The sequence below is a fragment of the Silene latifolia genome, chromosome 4 (genome assembly GCF_048544455.1).
Source record: "Silene latifolia isolate original U9 population chromosome 4, ASM4854445v1, whole genome shotgun sequence".
Classification (NCBI taxonomy): domain Eukaryota; kingdom Viridiplantae; phylum Streptophyta; class Magnoliopsida; order Caryophyllales; family Caryophyllaceae; genus Silene; species Silene latifolia.
In genome coordinates, this window is record NC_133529.1 from 17,782,427 (window position 1) to 17,802,033 (window position 19,607).

A 19,607-nucleotide genomic window follows, 5' to 3' on the forward strand; every position below is an offset into this window, starting at 1 on the left:
AATAAAAATAAATAACAATGACACATCACAAAATAAATATAGCTCTGTTTGATAAACATAATATTAGGTGAAATTTGTAGATTTTGGCTTAAATAATAGTTTTTGACCTATCAATCTACTAATTTCATATAGTACTTGGTTAATGACATATTCGGATAAAGATATTGACCGGAATCTACTTGTTTTTGAAAATGCTACTAATAACCGTATATTGTAATAACATATACAAAATCTCATTTTCATGTGGCGATATCCGTCACAAGCTTGTGATGTGACGGATACCATTTTTCTCACAAAATACCCATGAGATGTGAGTGGGAACACAAAAAAGTCCCACCTTGTCCCTTCTCCCTTTTTGTGAGAGGCCATAAACAGAAGAATTAGATAATCACAGAAACGACTTTTTGAATAACATATTGAGTTCATGAACCATCTTTAATTATATTACATGCAACATAAAAATTAGCAATAGTATCATAACGTGTCATTTGTATTGGGAAAACGTCAAAAGCACAAATAGATTATGCCAAAACAATCGTCAAAATAACAAGAGTTTTTCAAAAAAAAAGAATAGAACAAAAACAGATTTAGTCAAACTATTAAAAGCCATGTTTTATTGAGTACATGTCAATGAACACCAAACTGTTTCAATGTAATTTGCTGTATCCCACATCTGTCTCTTACAAACCCACATTTCGAGAGATGGTCTCGTGAAGAAAAGTACCCCGATAGTTTCTCTTGCTAGATAAGAGCGAGGTGATACTGAGTTTCAAAATTACTATTTCGTATATTATATATACAATGTAAATTTTACATATAATGGACTTAGAATTGGGTTTATTAGAAATCAAAGAGGGAAGAATTGCATAAAGGAGTGCTCGTATTATTGATATTCGTTCGTGATTCTAACTATTACAATTACGGTGTATATATAATACAATCGAAATCTCTTAATATCGGTAACCGAATATATTATATGCTATAAATTCACAACATTATTCTCTACGATATATCACGATACCGTATTTCCTAATTATGAATATGTTGATATCTCGACATATCCCGATATCTCGTAACGGGGTTGAATTTATCTTTGTATGTGAAATCGTGAAATTGAAAGTCAGTACTATTATATGACACTGTTATATTTTCTGTCCACATAATCCCTTTATTTCTAATTGGTTTCAAATCGATCATATAATTTGGTTAATTTTGAAATTAACTATGAAGTGATTCGTTTGTTAATTATAAGAATACTCACTCTTATACGGATTACGGAGTGATAACTATGTTTTTTACCATTTATTTTTGAGAAATTAATAAATTAACTATCTAATAAAAACATTGAATAAAAATTACTTTAAACTTGATTTAAATGATAAAGGTTTATAACATACTCTTATGTGTCACTGAAATTCCAGCCTTCGATATGTAGAATCGAATTTAAGGTTCGTCCCTGAATGTTGCAATTCTAGTGAACGAGGTGTAGCATCTTATGGATGATCAAAATTCAAAACATGTTTCACAAATTCTCATTTAAGATGTGTATATCCGTTTTAAATTTAAAACGGATAAAATATTAAACAAACACAAATTCTTGTTTCAGACGAACACTTTTGGTCTTATTTGTCAAACGGATAAAATGTTGACATTTTTTAAGAAAATATAACCAATTAATTTACAAAATGTTATGACTAAATGTGTCATTTTTTACCCTGAAAATGATGTGAACAATAATGGTAACATGTTATCAAAAAATAACAACATTTTATTGTAAAATGATGACATGTTACCCGTCTTATTTCAGACCAAAAACAATGGTCTTAAGAAAAACGGACCGATAAACAAAATGTATTTAGATTATCAAAAGATTTATCCAACTATATAAGGGGTGTGTCATAAAATCCAATTTATTTACAAGGAAGACCAATTAAAAGTCGAAACGTGTTACCGAAACTACAGTAAAAGTAAAGAAAATAGCATGCGGCTTCTCGACCACGCAGCTGCAGCCTGCAACTCGCCGATATTGTTGGTAATTGCACACCAGTCAAGAAAATGGAATGAAACCACAAACACACACGGATAAGATTTATCATTAGTCAGCAAAGCAACACGCCAAGTCTAATTCGGATCCTTTTTATCTTCACAAATTGTCATTGAAGACATGATATATCCGTCACAAGCTGAAGACGGATACCATTTTACCTTACAATGTACCCACTTTTTCTCTCTCTGCAACACTATTCATGTGGTCCCCTTTCTCCACTAACCCATTTTGTTACCATTTTATCTCACAAAATATCCGTCACAAATGATAACCCGTCACAAGGGAGACCAATTGTTTTATCTTCCCACTTATGAACCGCAATAAGTCTTTTTTGTAAGACGGATATATCTGTTTTAAAATTAAACAGGTAAAAAGCATGATAAGTATGAAGTATCCTACTTGTATATGTCTCTAAGAATATTCGAGAAAAGACTTCAAAAAGAAAGTTCAAATAATATTTGTCAAAATTAAAATTGTATATGAAGGGCCTTACACAATTTTAAAATAAAAACACCTTCTTGTTAATCTCTTATTGAGGACCGTTCAAAATAAACCGAACTGCAATTATCGAACCAAAAACTGAAAAAAAACGTGTATTTTTAGGTTCGGTTTACTGAACCATTTCAGTGAAGCAGTTCGGTAAATTGAACTGTTATCTTTGGCATGAAATGGTGCGGTTTCGGTTCGTAATTTTAGAAAACTGTTTTAATAAAAAATCAAGGGAAAATAAAATATAATATAAAAAAATTGCTCTTTCAATTCATTTTCCTAGTGCCTCCAAACTAAAAATTTGTAAATTGATTAAGATTAGAGTTTATAATGAGATCACTAGGGAAAAAATGGAAATTGAAAAGAAAGTGTTAGGTAAAGCGATAATATTCAGTAACCATTAACAAACTGCTTGTAATCGTTTAAGTGGTTAACTAAACCTTTTAAAACCGTTAGTTTGGTGTGGTTTCGGTTTGGAGATTGTCCGTACTGGACCGCGGTCTGAACAATAAAAGTAGCCTTTATGGATTATGCACTTTATTAATCACTCTTTTTTTTGAAAAACACTTTATTAATCACTCTTGATTTTATACTATTGTATAGCGATTTTGATTGTGAAATTGTAACCTTTTTACTTAGTACTCCATATATTAGTATCTATTATCATAGACCTAGTAAAAAAAAATTGTAATCTTTGTCATTTTAATATGTAAAATTATTTCATTGGAATACCAAAACAATTTTATTTTTTTTAGATTTTAAAGTATTGGCCAAGTTAAACATATCATATTATCCTCGTATACACCACCATGTAGTGATGATATAATAATGTCATGATACTACTACGTTTGATCTTTTGTCGCTTTGTTGGGTAATGACCTCCACGTCATTTTCATTTTTTTCCGACCTTTTGGATTTGGTTAGCAAGCTAAGTCAATTTAGCTTTTTATTTATTTATTTAATTTACCTGATTTTATGATGACATTTAGACTAATTATAACAAACGTAAATATATTAAAAAGAATCAATATAAATATTTGACAAGGATGAAGTTTTAGACAAGTATATGCTGGTATATACCGGGTAATTAACTAAAATTATTAATATTGCATGGCCAATTCCAATTACGTGGACATGCATCAAAATTCATTATTCTCTACGCATAGTAGATATTTCAACAATCTTTTATTTCTTAATTATATATAGGAAGTTATTTCAGCCGGAAACCTTTTAATTTTCACAAATAAAATTTCAAGCGAAATGGTCCAAACTTTCATAATGTATCGCATGAGAATTGAGACATGCATGGCTCAACACGTACTATTTATTCTTACTGGCTAAGATTGTCACTGTCTTCACCTCCATCTCACCATTCCTGGTAAGATATTCTGCCATTAAATTGTTTCTAGATAAAATATTTAAAAACGAAACAAAGCATTATTATTTTTGACACATTTACGTCATATTTTTAGACATTTACAATAGAAAGAGTTACTCTTCTGAGTTTTGAGAGACGAATCTATGATAAATTTATTGTAAGCTAAGGCTACTTTATAATGTAAAGTAAAAATGATAACAAAATTAATAAAACAGCCTAACAAGTATGAATCAAAGTAAAGATAAAAATATGTTTATAATAAAAGTATTTACAAGATTAAATGAGTCATAATCAATGATAAATGATTCAAAATACATATACGTACTCTATTTAAAAGAGTATTACGAATACTAAACTTAGTGAGAAACCGTATTTTCGAATTTGGGTACGATTGAGAAGGAGCATGCAAAACAAGGGAGTAGCATCGTTTTCGTGTAAAGGAGAACGTGGAAAGTTGTCTATATCTAGGTAACGTCCCACGTATCTTAAAATCGAGTCAGCATAATCCCAACAAAATAAGAGTCAAAATATAATAGCCATATTAAACTCGTCACAAAGTTAAAATAAAATATACCCTTATTATACTACTGCGTACGAGTATTAAATAAACAGTACAGATTATTATCCATATGAGTAGTTAAGACAAAAATAAAAATATTTAGGAAGTAACAAATGATTTGGTCTTTATCTACCTATGTTGATTTTATTTGACCTATCATAGATTTTTGACGATATTATTCGCCACAGATGAGAACTTGTGTTAAATATAGTATGAGGAATTTGCCAACTTAACCAAGTAGTACTCCTTCCGTAACTCCGTTCTAGTCATTAATTTACACATAATTTATTTCCCTTCACAAAATAAATTAAATTTAAACTATTTACTGAATAAAGGAGTATGTATTTATCAGAATTTAGGGAGCGGGGTCCCACCGCAAAATATTGACGTGGTTCGGGAGCCATAAATTACGGCCCCATGGGAAAAGGAAGAGCCGACGAGGTGCATTGAGCATTGTGGATATACTTGGCGTGTTAGTGTTATACGTGGCTGACCACCTCACTAACTGGCCCACCACCCATCCTATATATAGGCTTCTTAATTAAGAGCTGGCCACGGGCTGGGTTAGGGCGGACTTGACCATGATCCAGGGTTAGGACCACCCAATCATGACTTGTCTCTAAGGTAGGTTCGGGTGGTGTTGGCTAAGGCATGATCCTGACTTGTCCCGAAAATGATAGGGGTTTGGTTATGCCATGTTAGGTCAGGATTGGGTCTGGGTTGGGTTTGGTTTGAGGTTTCTGACATTAACATTTATTTTATTTTTTAAAAATTATGATACTAAAAAAGATGATCGATTTGAAAAAAAGCTATCGTCATTTTTGAACTTGTAAATACAAGTTATGACTTCTTAAAATTTTCCTAGTAAAAAAAAAATTACGTATTTCGTCAAAATGTCAAATCTCAGAGATATCACTTGCATTTTCCGTTCCACTTTTACGCAAATAATAATTGTGGGAGTCTAAACATGGGCCTGAAATTGAGTAACGGCCTGCAGCTCCTTAACCTCCTTTTAAATCAGCAGCCTGTATCTGCCAAATATAGGGCCCATACTTGGAAAGCCCAGCAGAGTCAATACAGAATTACAGATGCATAATGCATAACCGCATATGACATGCTAATAAAACCCGATAAACTAGTCGCCTTGCCTCGAATTTGTGTTCGTATCACATGTAAATGAGTTATCTAATACTCAATTTACGCCTAACACCATTGCCTTAAATATGTCATATTTCATTTAGCTCAACCTAACCCAACCCATTTAACTTTCTTATTATCATTACCGACTTGTTTACTTATATAACAACTCGACTTATTTTACCCTTATTTTAATAGCTCATTTCATCTTATTCAATCCGCCTACCCCGAATGACTTATTTAACTCAAAATGACCCATTTAATGCACCTGTTTAACCTCTTCTACATCTTAAGATAATTTAATCAAAGTGTAAATTTTTTTTTTTTAAAAAAAAACTTTAAATCAAATAAAGTGTTAATTTTAAAAAAAAAAAATCTCTCCTTTTAAAAATTTTAGGTGTCAGTCATAGTAAAAGTGTAGGAATTCATCATTTCATTTGGATATTCTTTTAGCTTGGTCTAGACCCATACTTAATGAGTGATAACAAGTCACTAGGTTAGGTTAATGAGTTAACATGCCAAACCAACCTAATTTCAACCCATCTAAATAAACGGGTTATTCGTGTTGCAAAACCCCAATCTTAACCCGAACTATTGAACTTTTATGTAATGTTCATGTTGACCAAATTACTTAAATGAGTTAAAAACTCGAATCTACTAATTTCCTATCAGATAGTGGTCATATTATCGGGTCAAATTACTATTTACTAGTTCTAATGCTAATTTTTTGGGTGAGTCGGTTTCTGTAACACCCAAGAGACATGTATACTAATATCAAACACAAGTCATGAAGTCATTGCTCCTTTGCACTATCCTTTTCTCATTTCATAATCTCATTGTTTTCCAATTGTGCAAGGTAAATTTTCCTTTCATACTTTGCACCACAAGCCAACTCTAAAAAATATCTTGTCCATTATTATACATAGCCAATTAGGTGTCTTGTTCTCGAGCTTCATTTCTCAATTCCCAAAATATCTTGTCCGTTTTCAATATTAATGTTTACCTTACGTGTAATCTAGACTCGCCTTTTGACACTTGTGTGGTTTTGAGAGACATAATTTCTCCTTTGTAGTTATTTACTTCGCTTTGTAGCTACTTTACTTATATTATCGTTTGACTTTACTTGTAGTAACTTTGCGTATTTTATCAAAGTTTTTAAAACACACGAATTCTATTGCATATTTTCTTGTTTTACTTATTGTTATAACTCCGAGGGTATGAAACTGCCTCAAGTTTCCAAAATACTCTTCACAAATCTTTAAAAACGGGACAATTTCAAAAAATCAAAAATACTATAAATAGTCATATACATTATACACACTTTTGGAATGGGAAATTCTTGAGAATTCCCAAACTAGTTTTGCTATTGTTGACCTTGACGGGTTGACTTAATCCTTTTAAAGTTTCAACTTGACTTCATATTTAGTATGAAAAACAGATAAAATACAAACTATTTTTGGTAATAAGCAAATTAATTACTACAAGAAATTAAATCCGAGTAGAAAGCCATACTTCATGGAAAACTACAAATTGAAAAAATGTTGCTATACAAACGTCGTATTTATCGGATAACCAAGCTATATTACCATGATAATAATGTTTTAGGTCATCACTTAACTAAAAAAACACTTATTTTCACTTAATAAACAACTCATATTATTTGTGTTTTCAATGTATTACATTATTTGTGCTCATCAATTATTTTTAGAAACTTTATATTTAAAACAACTATGATTTACTCCTTGTCGTCGAAAACTTTCTCTTTATAGTAATAAGTATTTTTCTTAAATAAGAAGAACATAATCGAGATTTAATTCGAGTGCATTTAAGTTTTTGTCCATCTCTTTGTCTTTGAGTAATTTTTACGGGGTTGTAATTTTTGGAAGTATTGTGAACTCGTACAAGATGGTGGATCCAAACACAGCGAGAAACATTATCGGCATTATTGGTATGTCCTCATTAGAAACAACACTAAAACTTGGGAGAGACGGTCTCTCACTAAGTTATTGAGAGACCAATATTTCGTACCCTTTTATTTGTATTTCGTACCCCTTCTGTTGTTGATCGTGACATAGTAATTTCGTACCTATTTACATAGTAAATGTACCCATTTTATCATTAATGATGATTTGTATCTATTTTATTACCTTTAGAACCACTTTTTCTTAAAATTGTACAATGGTCTCTCAATAAAGCTTATTGAGAGACCGTCTCTCAGGAGACCTACTCTAGAAACAATTGTGGTAGAATTTTTCATAAGTGAAAAATATGATTTTTATATTTATCAAATTATCAATGATCAGGGGCGGGCGCAGAGATTTCTAACAAGGGGGGCACCCAAAAAAAATTAATCTGATAAATAATATTTTAGATTTTTTCCCCATAAAACTAATGTTGTATATAAAGTAAAAATGAAAAAAATATTTAATCCGGGGTAATTTTGTAATCCCATAAATAATATTTTATTTTGAATTTAAAATAAATATACTTATAGACTATAGTTAATCATAAGATCTTGTATTATATGTTATATTACATTTTAGTACTAATATAATCAATAAATACAACTGGCTCATTGGTTAAGACGATGGTGTATTAGCTTGAGGTCCAAGGTTCGAATCCTACAGCAGTCAATTTTTGCATACAGATGATCATAACAAGCAGCGAATGAGATGGGCCTTGACCCAAATTACCAAAAAAATTACTTCACAAAACATAGAGCACCAGGAATCGAGCCTGGGGACCTTGACATACAAACAGAAAACTTAACCAACTGAGCCACATTACACTTGTGACTATATTTGATCCTTATAAATATTTATTTCTATATTTTCATGGTGGGCACGTGCCCACCCGGGCCACCCCCTGGATCCGCCCCTGTCAATGATTGAGCTCTAGTAAAATGTTTCATAATAAAATATAGACTCTAATGTCACGAAATTAAACTAAATTGTTGTTATTATTTCAGGAAATGTCATATCATTTGGGTTATTTTTGTCTCCGGTGTAAGAGTTTCTCCGATACTAAATTTATTTATACTCCATTCAGTAATATTTGTTTACGATTATTTAAAATACTATTGAAAAGGAATAAAAAATGAAAAAATGATCGAGTGAAATGATCACTAAATATGATCCAAATGCTAATTTTTCAAATTTATGACAGGCCAACATTTATGCGAATAATCAAGAAGAAATCAGTAGAACAATTCAAGGCAGATCCATACATTGCCACAATACTAAATTGTGCAATGTGGATATTATATGGTCTACCTTTTGTTCATCCAAATAACTTTCTTGTCGTAACAATCAACGGCATTGGATTAGGCATTGAGATCATCTATGTTTCCATCTTTCTTATTTACTCCCCTTGGGGTAAAAGGGTACGTGTGTCCTTTGATTTTAATGATTTTTATATGAATCCGTCTGTCACGAGCACATCCGTCTCACATACAAGAACGTCTCATGTTCCACATTTTTTTTTTGCAGAAAAAGATCGCGATAGCTTTGATACTTGAGACCGCATTTTTCGTGGCGGTTTTCTTTATTACTACTGAGGCATTGCATACTATCAAAATGAGGACAATATTTGTGGGTGCCTTATGTGTTGCCTTCAATGTTATCATGTACTTCTCACCTTTAACTGTTATGGTATGTGCTTTCTTTTTTCTCTTATTAACAACCACCTCTTTCGATCATAAAAAAATTTCGACTTTGCCCTACATACTCGATTTATAATCGTTTGAGTCGAGTAGTGCCACAACGACAACAAAGTGAGCCTTCATGTATCGAGTTATCATCAATATACGGTCCTTGTGATTTGGCAGAGAATGGTGATCAAGACCAAGAGTGTGAAATACATGCCGTTTTGGTTATCAATTGCAAACTTCCTAAATGGAGCTTGTTGGACAGCCTATGCATGCATCAAATTTGATCCATGGATGGTGGTAAGTATTCTCAACTAATGTCGCATACTTGTATACGATTTCTGTTTCGCTCAATTGTTTACCTTAAAAGTAAAGGTAAATAATTGAGTGAGACAGAGACAGCTCCTCGTAGCTGCTTGTTTAATTCATCAAGACACGATACCTAAACTTGCTTACGCATTTGTGTTAATAGATACCAAACGGGTTAGGAACGTTATCAGGAGTCATTCAATTGTTATTGTTCGCCATCTACTACAAAAGTACCGATTGGAGTGAACCAAAGACAACTGAGCTCACCGGCCAACCTTGAACTTCTACTTCTTTCGCGATTTTATATCTCCATAAGTGTCTCTTAATTGACACACCTACAAAATTGATGAAAAATCATGCAAGCTCCACGAGAGTCCGATAATGAAGTGATCGATCGACAAAAATTTTAAAAAGAAGTGGTTCCATCGTCTACATAATGAAGTGATCTGATAAGAGTTCCGGACCTACAGCGCTATAGTCGATGTAGGTCCTTAGCTGCGTCCATAATAAAATTGTTGGAAAAAAAATTCTTGGTGTCGTGTGCCAGAATAAAACTAATGGAAAAGGAGATTAATTTTTAAGAAGTTTGTTGCAATGTATGTGTACTTGAAAAGGACTAATATATTTCGGGTTTAGAAACAAAAAACGACCAGACCAGATCAGACCAATAACGAGAAACACAAAAACAACTGAAATGACATGGTAACCGGACACTTGGATGGGCCAAACATACAATTACCTGATTCAAATGACCCGTTTGCCATGTCGATTCATAAGTTGGCAGCAAGATGTTTCAGTTTCTTTTAAAGTTTTGTATAAAAGACAAGAAAGTAGGATATCAAGCACAAATGCACAATGGTAAAAGAGGAAGGAGCCATAGATTCATAGAAAAATCAGGAGAAACTGATTTTACAAAGGTAACAATCAATAGTTAAAATGTAATGTCCCATGGTTTAGCTTTTTCATAGCTCAACTTCTCACCATAATTACAAGATTAACGATATCTTCACCCAAAAGCCAAAGCAATGACCGATTGTGATTGTGAGGAGGTGTTCAAGGCCCTCGACGTCTCTGGAAGCAGAAGCAACTTTGTTGCTGGTCAGGGGGGATCATTCCACCTCCTTTGGAAGTGTCTATGGCTTCCAACAAGGTAACTACCTCATCCATTTCGGGACGTCTATCGGGATTTGCATCCCAACATTTCTTCATAACGTTAGCCAGGGAACTTGGGCAACATCTTGGAATTTCTGGCCTTAGGTTCTGTGATTCCAGGATGAGAGTTAAGCATCCACAAAAAAAATCCATTACCCATAAAGTTTTTAGTACGAGAGAGTATTCCGCAAAAGATCAATCCATTAACCCATCCGTTGAGTCATTTATGAGTTATGACCAACCCATTTAACCGAAAAACTCACTATTTACTCACAAACCCACATAATCTAAAAAGTAAAATAATAACCATCCTATTATATGGACCCGTCGTCTCATGATACTCTCATAATAAGTCCGCCTCATGATAAAGTAATGATGAATACATACACATAATGGTGGTTCTCAAATGTTAGTCGCATACAAGACTCGCAACAAAAAGAAAGAAGGGTAAATAATGATAAAATGTAAGGTTTTAAGGAAAATGTGAATATACCTGACGAACCACAGCGGAAGTAACCTCCGCGAAACTGAGGTCGGGATAGGGCATGTCGCAACAATATATCTCCCATAAACAGATGCCAAAACTGTATACATCACATTTTCTGTTGTACGGATCGCCATTTAAAACCTGAAAATTTCCATTTTACAATAATTCACTTCAGGTCATTATGCCGGTCAAAACTAAAGCAAAGCAGCTAAAAAGTTCAGAGATCCCTTTTTTTCCCCAAATTTTTAGTATTTTCCAGTTAATAATGAGGTACAAAGGCCAATACAATATGAGACCATCTCATATAATTTCTTTATGTAAACCTAAATGCTAGTGGTAATCCCGGTGGATGGGTTTCTTGTCGTTGTATGCTAGTTGCGGTAACAAGGAAACCATGCAAGCAAAAAAAATGTTGATAATTTGAGTGGTTCCTTCCAAGTCAAACACCATTTCCAGAACTCTGAAGACGTTTGTGAATCATCGCTCTTTGTAACAAATTGCACGGACTAAAATGTAACAAATGAAAAGGGATGTGGGGGAGCACACCTCAGGGGCCATATAACCAAGAGTACCAGTCTCCCCGGTCATGTCACTAGGATTCGAAGCCTCAACACGTGCAACACCAAAATCAGCTATTTTAAGAGTACGCGATTTGTCAAGTAGCATGTTTTCAGTCTTCACATCTCTGTGAACAATTTTCTCCGCATGTAGATAGCTCAAACTGCAGAACATAATGAAGTAGGTTGGAAGTGATTTATCAAATATAGAAAACACGTAAATGAGACGGTCTAACATGCAACACCAACCTATTAACTCGATAGTTAGGGAATACAAAATATTTGGCTTGGTCCAATACATGAGAAAATCGCATACAAGACTCAATTAGCAAAATTCCAAACACTAGTTTCACAACCATGTTTAAGAGCAAAAAATACTAGAAAGGAAACATGTAAAAGATTGTATTTTTTATTACCCTCTAGCAAGATCAAGTGCCAATTGGACGACAACCTTGAAAGCAAGTTTCCTTCTTCGATTCTTTATTAGGTAATTCTTTAGTGCACCTCCAGGAAGGTACTCCACAACAACGCAGCAGATATTAGTTGGCATGCTGATGAGACCAGTTTCAGTTTGTATTTGTAGCCCTGATGCTCCCATCTTCGCCCCGATAAACTGTAGCATTAGTAAAAACAATTGGTAAATAAGGGCTCCGGCAATACAATCTTAAACTCATAATGCATGCATTAGATATTAGCAGATGACTTTCCAGAAATCTAAAACCACAATAAAGCCTACTTCCATTTCATTATATGCAAAGCAATAATGGTGCATATATTCCAGACACGGAAACACACAATTAGGGCTAATAGAGTCCTTCCTTTTCCAGGTGAAAGCATCTTAAATCGAAGGTTAGAACCTTGTGCTTCTAAATTTGACAAAAAATGTAATGTGAGGTAATCTCAGTACGGAATACAAAAGTCGACACATACTCTGTCAGCCTTCTCCATCCTAAGTATATGGCAGCAAACAAAAAGATAGTTAGATACCTAATGACCGTTATTACTAGCTGCTGCAAAACCTAATGTAATGTTGCTCCTTCCGACAAATGAAGCATAAGAATTTGACGGTCGAAAAGAAGACAGATTCCATTTCTGATACATAAGCCGATATCACGCATCTAAAAAAAGGTTTTGTAAATAACAAGTAAAGTGCACATAGTAAAACTGCAGCCAATCCCACAGACTACAACTGATGTCCTAAATCAGTGACAGAGAAAAAGACTTTGATAAAATGGTCGGAATGACACCAATGAGGCAATGACCCATTAGGCTGTGACCAATGATTACCAAAACAAGCATGTGTGACATACCGGAGTATTACTTATCCTCAAAAGAACCGAAAGCCTTCTCTATTTTTAAAAAACCTAATGTCAATAGCATCAACCTAGTCAACACTGCAAGCAAAGGATAGTTTCGATGGCCTAGAAACCAGCTAGAATCTAACAGTGTATGGACGCAACTCCTACAGTTTCTATTCCTAATGCAGTGAAAGTCTCACTATTCTTTGGTGGTGTGGTTGTTGTCCATGTCCACAGATACAAGACTTGCGATCAAGTCATCAACTTCATGCATTACATAGACTTAAATTTCTAGACACGTAACTAGATGATTTCCTTTCATCTATTGGCTATTTCAACATCTATTGGCTATTTCATATAAAGTTGAGATTAATTTTATTTAGAATAATTAATTTGACCAATGCTATATAAATTTAAGAGTTTTTCATTACAAAATTTGGCCAGATGTACCTTGTTCATCTAGGGTTCATCGCCGGACGTATCAGGCTGAGTTACTCGATACACATTAGAAATCGGCCGTCTCGGCCGATTTTTTTCTATTTTTAATTTACACAATACATCACGGGATTTTGCGTATCGGCCGCCTCCGATACCGATACATCTCGGCTGATATTTTAAACCATGTCTTAAATCGAAGGTTAAAACCTTGCCGCTAAATCTGACGTTAAATGTAATGAGGTAATCTCAATAATCAATGCAAAGGTTGATGCATTTACTCTGCCAGCCTTCTCAGTCCTAAGTAGATGGCAGCAAACAAATATATACCCAATGACCATTACTACTAATTGTTGCAAAACCTAATGTAATGTTACTCCTTGCGACAAATCCAGAGAAAGAATTTAACGGTTGAAAAGCAGGCAGATTCCATTTCTGGTATATAAGCTGAGCGGGTATCACGCATCTAAAAAAAAGGTTTCGTACATAAGAAGTAAAGTACACATAGTAACAGTGCAGCCAATCCAACTGGCCACAACTGATGGCCTAAATCAATGACAAAGAAAAAGACTTTGATAAATGGTCGGAATTATGACACCACTGATCCATTAGGCTGTGAGTCTGTGACCAATGACTACCAAAAAAAACACGTGTAACATACCCCGAAGTATTACTTATCTTCAAAAGAACTGAAAGCTTCCTTTATTTTTAAAAAGCCTAGATGTCACTAGCATCAACCTACTCAACACTCGGCAAGCAAATGATAGTTTCGATGGCCTTAAAACCAGTTAGAGTCTAACAGAGTATGGATGCAACTCCTACAGTTTCTATTCCTAATGCAGTGAAAGACTCGCTATTCTTTGGTGGTGTGGTTGTCGTCCATGTCCACGTACAAGACTTGAAATCAAGTCATCAACTTCATGCATTACATAGACTTAAATTTCTAGACACGTAACTAGATGATTTTCTTTCATCAGCGTTATTGCAATTTCCATGTTTAAGAGCACACTAGTTCACCAACACACGACACCTAGTTTCCGAAATCAACATTTCTATATATGCAACTCAAGTAAACTCACAGGAGGAAGTCACTCCTTCAATTGTAAATAGTACCCCCTCCCCCATATAACGGCTAGAATCAGAATAAGTAAGAAAACCAAAATTTCAATCATTTGCTATTTATTCCTTACTGCATCGAACCTGTGCTTCTAAATTTTCCCTTTTGTAGTAATTCAACATCAAGGTAGGAAGTCTAAGACAGAAACCAAATAGAGCATAATAACCTTAGTCACATTTGGATGGTTAAGCTTATGCCACACTGCAACTTCTTGCGTAAAGGCTGCTCGGAGTGAAGCTATCTCAGAGGCCGTTCTTTGACCCTCTTCTCCCCAATCCAGCAGCTTAACTGTATAAAAGCAAGTTAGATTGAATTTTGTCATTCTCGGAATCAATAGTTCACAAAGAAGAATTTAATGCATGCACATGAAAAGATAGCTTTGAATTCCATCATACCTATACAAGAACAATAATAATAAATCCGATACATCAACTTTCAAATAAAGATATAGCATGAACAAGTGGGGTTACAATGTATCAGTACAAAGTTTGTATTTATTTCCAAGAAACGCCTTTTTTGTGAATGTTCTCCTTCATGTCACAGCTTGGATCACATGAAAGGTTGAAAATATCATCAACCAGTCTATTGTCAACCACAAACTTCAACTTATACCCGTGCTTTGAATCACAGAATTATTTTCAGAATCGCCAATCACCATCATTTTAATCCAAGTCGTAACCAATCAAAATCCAAACTACATTACTACCAAGTAGCAAATCAATTCGCAGATATCACCAAGCTTAGCTGCTAAAGTCACGAGGGGTGGTGCTCATGACCTGGGTCCAAATCTCGTTAGATTCAAACAACAACATTTTCCCTTGCTAAGTCTCATTGGAGACCGTCTTCCGACATTTTCCCTTGCTAAGTGCTTCACTTAGTAACTATAGCAACTATGTTGTAAGATTAAGACGGTCTTAAACAAAACCGACTCCATAAAAACAGTTTACAAGATAAAGCCAAGTTTTCTACAGGACCACACTGAATGCCTAATCCTACATGGACCGACCAAATCTTGGTGGACCTTAAACAATTACAGAAAGCAAATTCAGCATCTTCTAACTCAATCAAAATCCCTCCATTATTGACATTAGACGAAATTCGTGTCCAACTAAACAACCTCACTAACAATTCCAATTAATCACATCTATAACTAATCATAATTAAGATAATTAAGACGGTTGTAAGCGTAAAACAGATCTAAAACAACTACCCAAGTTAAAAATAAAACCGTTTTACAAGAGACTTACTAGTTGACAAGTGTAAGAAAGATAAAATGACAAGTGGGTGATATAGAAAGCATACCAGCAACATCAAGACCATCATAAATACCACGATGAACGGTGCCAAAAGTGCCACGTGCAATGACAGTTTTGATGATAAGTTTAGAAGAATCAATCTCCCATTCATGTCTAGTACCATTATTTTGTGGACTATTATTATCACTTAATTCATCTTTTTTCTTGTTTTTCTCCATTGTTAAAGCTCTATTTAGATGTCTCTCAAGTTGTTCATCTAAACTCTTTAGATCAATCTGATCTGCTCTCACAAACCCACCTCCACTTTCTCCACTTTCCTTCATTTTTCGTCGAATCGAATACAAACAATGAAAATTTTCTTACTTATAAAGATTCAATCTTTATGGTTTTAGGGTGAAGAATCATTAATGGGTAGTTAGTAAAAACACATAAAGATTGAATCTGTGGGTGAAGATGGTGAAACGTTTGATGGGTTTTGGAAAATGAAGTGAAAAATACAAGAAAGTTGTAAGCTTTTTTGAGATGAAGATGGGTGAATTAAATGGGAATGAAGGAGGGAATGGTGAATGAATGAATGAATGGTGTTGTTTCTCTCACTAAGTTAAAAGAGAGGGAGTTTGTGTCAAGAGCATGTGAGCACATGGAGGTGCCAGAAATTTGACTTGATGTCGTTTTTAGACTCACAAGCATGCCTTTTAGTCTTCTTCACTTCTTGAGTCATCTCATTTATTATTGCCTTCTTTCTACAATTTCATTATTTTTTGTTTGATTTTAAATGGCCTAATAATTTACTCTATTCATTCTCTTTTGTTTAGAACTTTAGATGGAGTTATAGACCTGATAAAGTTGTTCTGATCCGAATGATTTGACCCGATAAAAGTGATTAAAGAATTAAATTTATCTTGCTTTAGTATGATTTGAAACTTGAATTAACTTGGTCAGACCCAAACCTGACTCGAACTTTGATTGACGCAGTCCGAAATAACCCGATCAAAACCACCCGATCCGTAGTTGGCTCGGTCCAAAATGACTCGAAGCGACCCGAAATGATTGGAAAATGCAGTTTAAAGGATTTTTGGTTGGAGTTATTAGACTGTAAGATGCTTGATGGGGCATATTCTGCACCCGCTGACCGAGTCAACATATTAAGCAAGGTCAAAGATATCCACAAAGAAGTCAACATATCGACAACTTAACCAACGCACTGTCATCTGTCACTGGGTCTCGGCTAGGTAAACCAACCCGGTAGGAGACAACCGCGTACTCACATCCAAGTCCCCTCGGCATGGAGTCAACCAGCCGGCCGACCGCCATGGGTCCTCTACGAGAGTAGAACGTCTTTCCACCGCTGGCCACTTGGCCACTACGACAAAAGGTGAAAGTTATAAATACTCCTCAATCCTCATTGAGAAAACGATCCAATAATCCACAATTCACCCTAATACTCACTATTAATCTGGTATAAACTCTCTTATCTCTCTACAATATACTTTGCCAAGTAACACACAACTTAATCTCTTTAAGTTTACTGACTTGAGCGTCGGAGTGAGCACGCTCTGCACAAAGCCGAGCCTCGGTTTGTTCATTGTTTCGGGAGAGGCCGAAAGGAAGAGTCAAGCGAAGACGGCATTCACCAAGCTTACGTGGTCACAAACACTGCTCCGAAATTACACCCGGAACAATTGGCGCCGTCTGTGGGAAGAGATACTAAAAGCTAGTCACCTCCCTTACAAAAAAAAAAACAAACCAAAAAAACCATTCAAAGAGCTAAGAAAATGTCAAAACAGCCAGAATTTGTGAGTGTAGAAACCGAACTCTACCAGGATGACACATTCCCTAATTCTGAGATCAGGCAGTCCCCCACCGGCCGAGTGATTGAGCCGGTGAAGTACGGGATGCCAAGTGAGCCAGAAACACCGCTGCCCGCCGGCCAGGTCACTATCATGGGACATGTGGTCGATGCAGCCAAACTAAAGCTATTCCTGGACCTGATGGGTAGTACGCCGATTACCCCCGCCGCAAGGACGGTGACGACAGCACACCCACATGTGACCAGGGCCCATAAAGTGACCCCGAACAACTTGTCCGGGGCGATACAAGGAGCCATGCATACTAGGACGCCGGCGGAGCCCGTGCCGCCGATGGCGAGACCAAAGTCCTTCCCCCACTCGCGGGAGGACAGCGTCGCCGCGGCAACAACGAGGCCACCCCCGAAGAAATGAAGAAAGAAGTCCGACTCTCCAAAGTCGGACAACAAGAAGCCCTTCCCGCCACGGGGAGAGAAGCCGGACTAGGGCTGCGAGGAGCCGATCGCCACGTGTCATTCGACACGTGGTCAGACAGCCCCTCAGTGCCTATGTCCTCGAAGTCTCCGTGCCGACCAAACCGAAGTCGCCGTCCCTATCATACAAAGGGGACGGTGACCCAACCGACCACGCCGAGGCTTTCGAGTCTTACATGTCGGTATGGGAGCAAACGATGAGGTATGGTGCCGAGTCTTCCCAACAACCCCGCACGGGATGGCCCGGAGTTGGTACAAGGGGCGCCTAATGGTTCGCAGATATCTTTGCTACGCCGACCTAAGGGATAACTTCATAGCCCGACGCCCGCAACAAGAGGAGGGCCGTGGAGACATCGGATCTCCTCACTATCCGACAGGGGGAGGACGAGTCTCTACGAAGCTATGTGAAGAGGTTCGACGCAAAAGCTCAGCAGATCCGTGAGCTGAACACCGAACTGGCGGCCTTCGCACTGATGAAAGGCCTCCCGAAAGGCGAGCTCAAAAATGAGCTGATCAAGTGCGAGGTCCTCAACCTGGACTCCGCCAGAAAGATGGCTGACCGAGCCGTAAAGGTGGAGGACTACCACAAGACCTGGGTAGGCCACAGTGAAGCTGGGCACCCAGAAAGGAGGAGCCGCCGGGACAACGTAGATGAAGGACGCCGTAACATGAATAGGTCACGGCCTGAAAGATTTAATAGGAAACAGAACTCGGCGGGCGCCGGGGGGAGTTCGGGACCATACACCCGAAGCGTACACGGTCTCACCCCCCGGTCAAATCTCGCCGAGGTCTTCGCCCGAGCAAGAATGAAGGGCGAAGTGGGCAAGACCCCTCAAGACGAGGGCGGAAGGCGACGCAAGCCAATTTTGCGATTACCACGGCCATGCTTGGCCATAAGACCGACAACCGTCGGCATCGAAGAATGCCATCGAGGAGCCGATCGAGAAAGGGGCCCTCGGCAAGTACGTAGGCGGGGCCCCGAAACGAGCTCCGACGGGCGAATAGAAATCGTATTACGAGAGGATGGGAGTGATCCAGGTTGTTATCGGAGGAAACGAGAACGGAGGGTCGCCTAATGGGCACAAACGGCACCTAAATGAGCTTTACCAAGCCATCAACTTTGTGCCCACCACAGCGATCCCCGCTTCCACCGTCCCCGATATAACCATCGGAAAGAAAGACTACGAAGGAGTCGTAGCCCCGCACAGCGACCCGCTGGTAGTCCACCTGGACATAGCCAACCACTTGGTTAAGAGGTGCCTAATTGATACAGGCGCCTACACGAACATCATGTTCATGGAATGCTTCCTCAATCTCGGCCTGAAGATTGAGGACCGAGCCCCCGCACCAACCCACTATACTGACTTCTCTCCGGGGCCGGCACGGTACCCCGGGGTCGATCAGGTTGCGGTGATGTTCGGCCAGGACGTATGCGGCCAAGAATGTTTTATCCGAGTTC

General features: G+C 36.8%; 2 protein-coding genes across 2 annotated transcripts; one reads left to right on the forward strand and one right to left on the reverse strand.

The window, feature by feature from the left end:
• Window positions 1–7,218: 7,218 nt before the first annotated feature.
• Window positions 7,219–10,160, forward strand: LOC141653134 (bidirectional sugar transporter SWEET5). The gene is made up of 6 exons (XM_074460799.1): window positions 7,219–7,558; window positions 8,579–8,615; window positions 8,776–8,992; window positions 9,099–9,260; window positions 9,437–9,556; window positions 9,729–10,160. The coding sequence occupies exons 1-6, from the start codon at window positions 7,516–7,518 to the stop codon at window positions 9,843–9,845; spliced, it is 696 nt and encodes a 231-aa protein (XP_074316900.1). The 5' UTR covers window positions 7,219–7,515; the 3' UTR covers window positions 9,846–10,160.
• A 264-nt stretch (window positions 10,161–10,424) lies between these two features.
• Window positions 10,425–16,557, reverse strand: LOC141653133 (serine/threonine-protein kinase 52-like). The gene is made up of 6 exons (XM_074460798.1): window positions 15,914–16,557; window positions 14,778–14,899; window positions 12,178–12,374; window positions 11,751–11,925; window positions 11,211–11,345; window positions 10,425–10,825 (listed from the first exon to the last, which is right to left on the reverse strand). The coding sequence occupies exons 1-6, from the start codon at window positions 16,188–16,190 to the stop codon at window positions 10,619–10,621; spliced, it is 1,113 nt and encodes a 370-aa protein (XP_074316899.1). The 5' UTR covers window positions 16,191–16,557; the 3' UTR covers window positions 10,425–10,618.
• Between the last annotated feature and the right edge of the window lie 3,050 nt (window positions 16,558–19,607).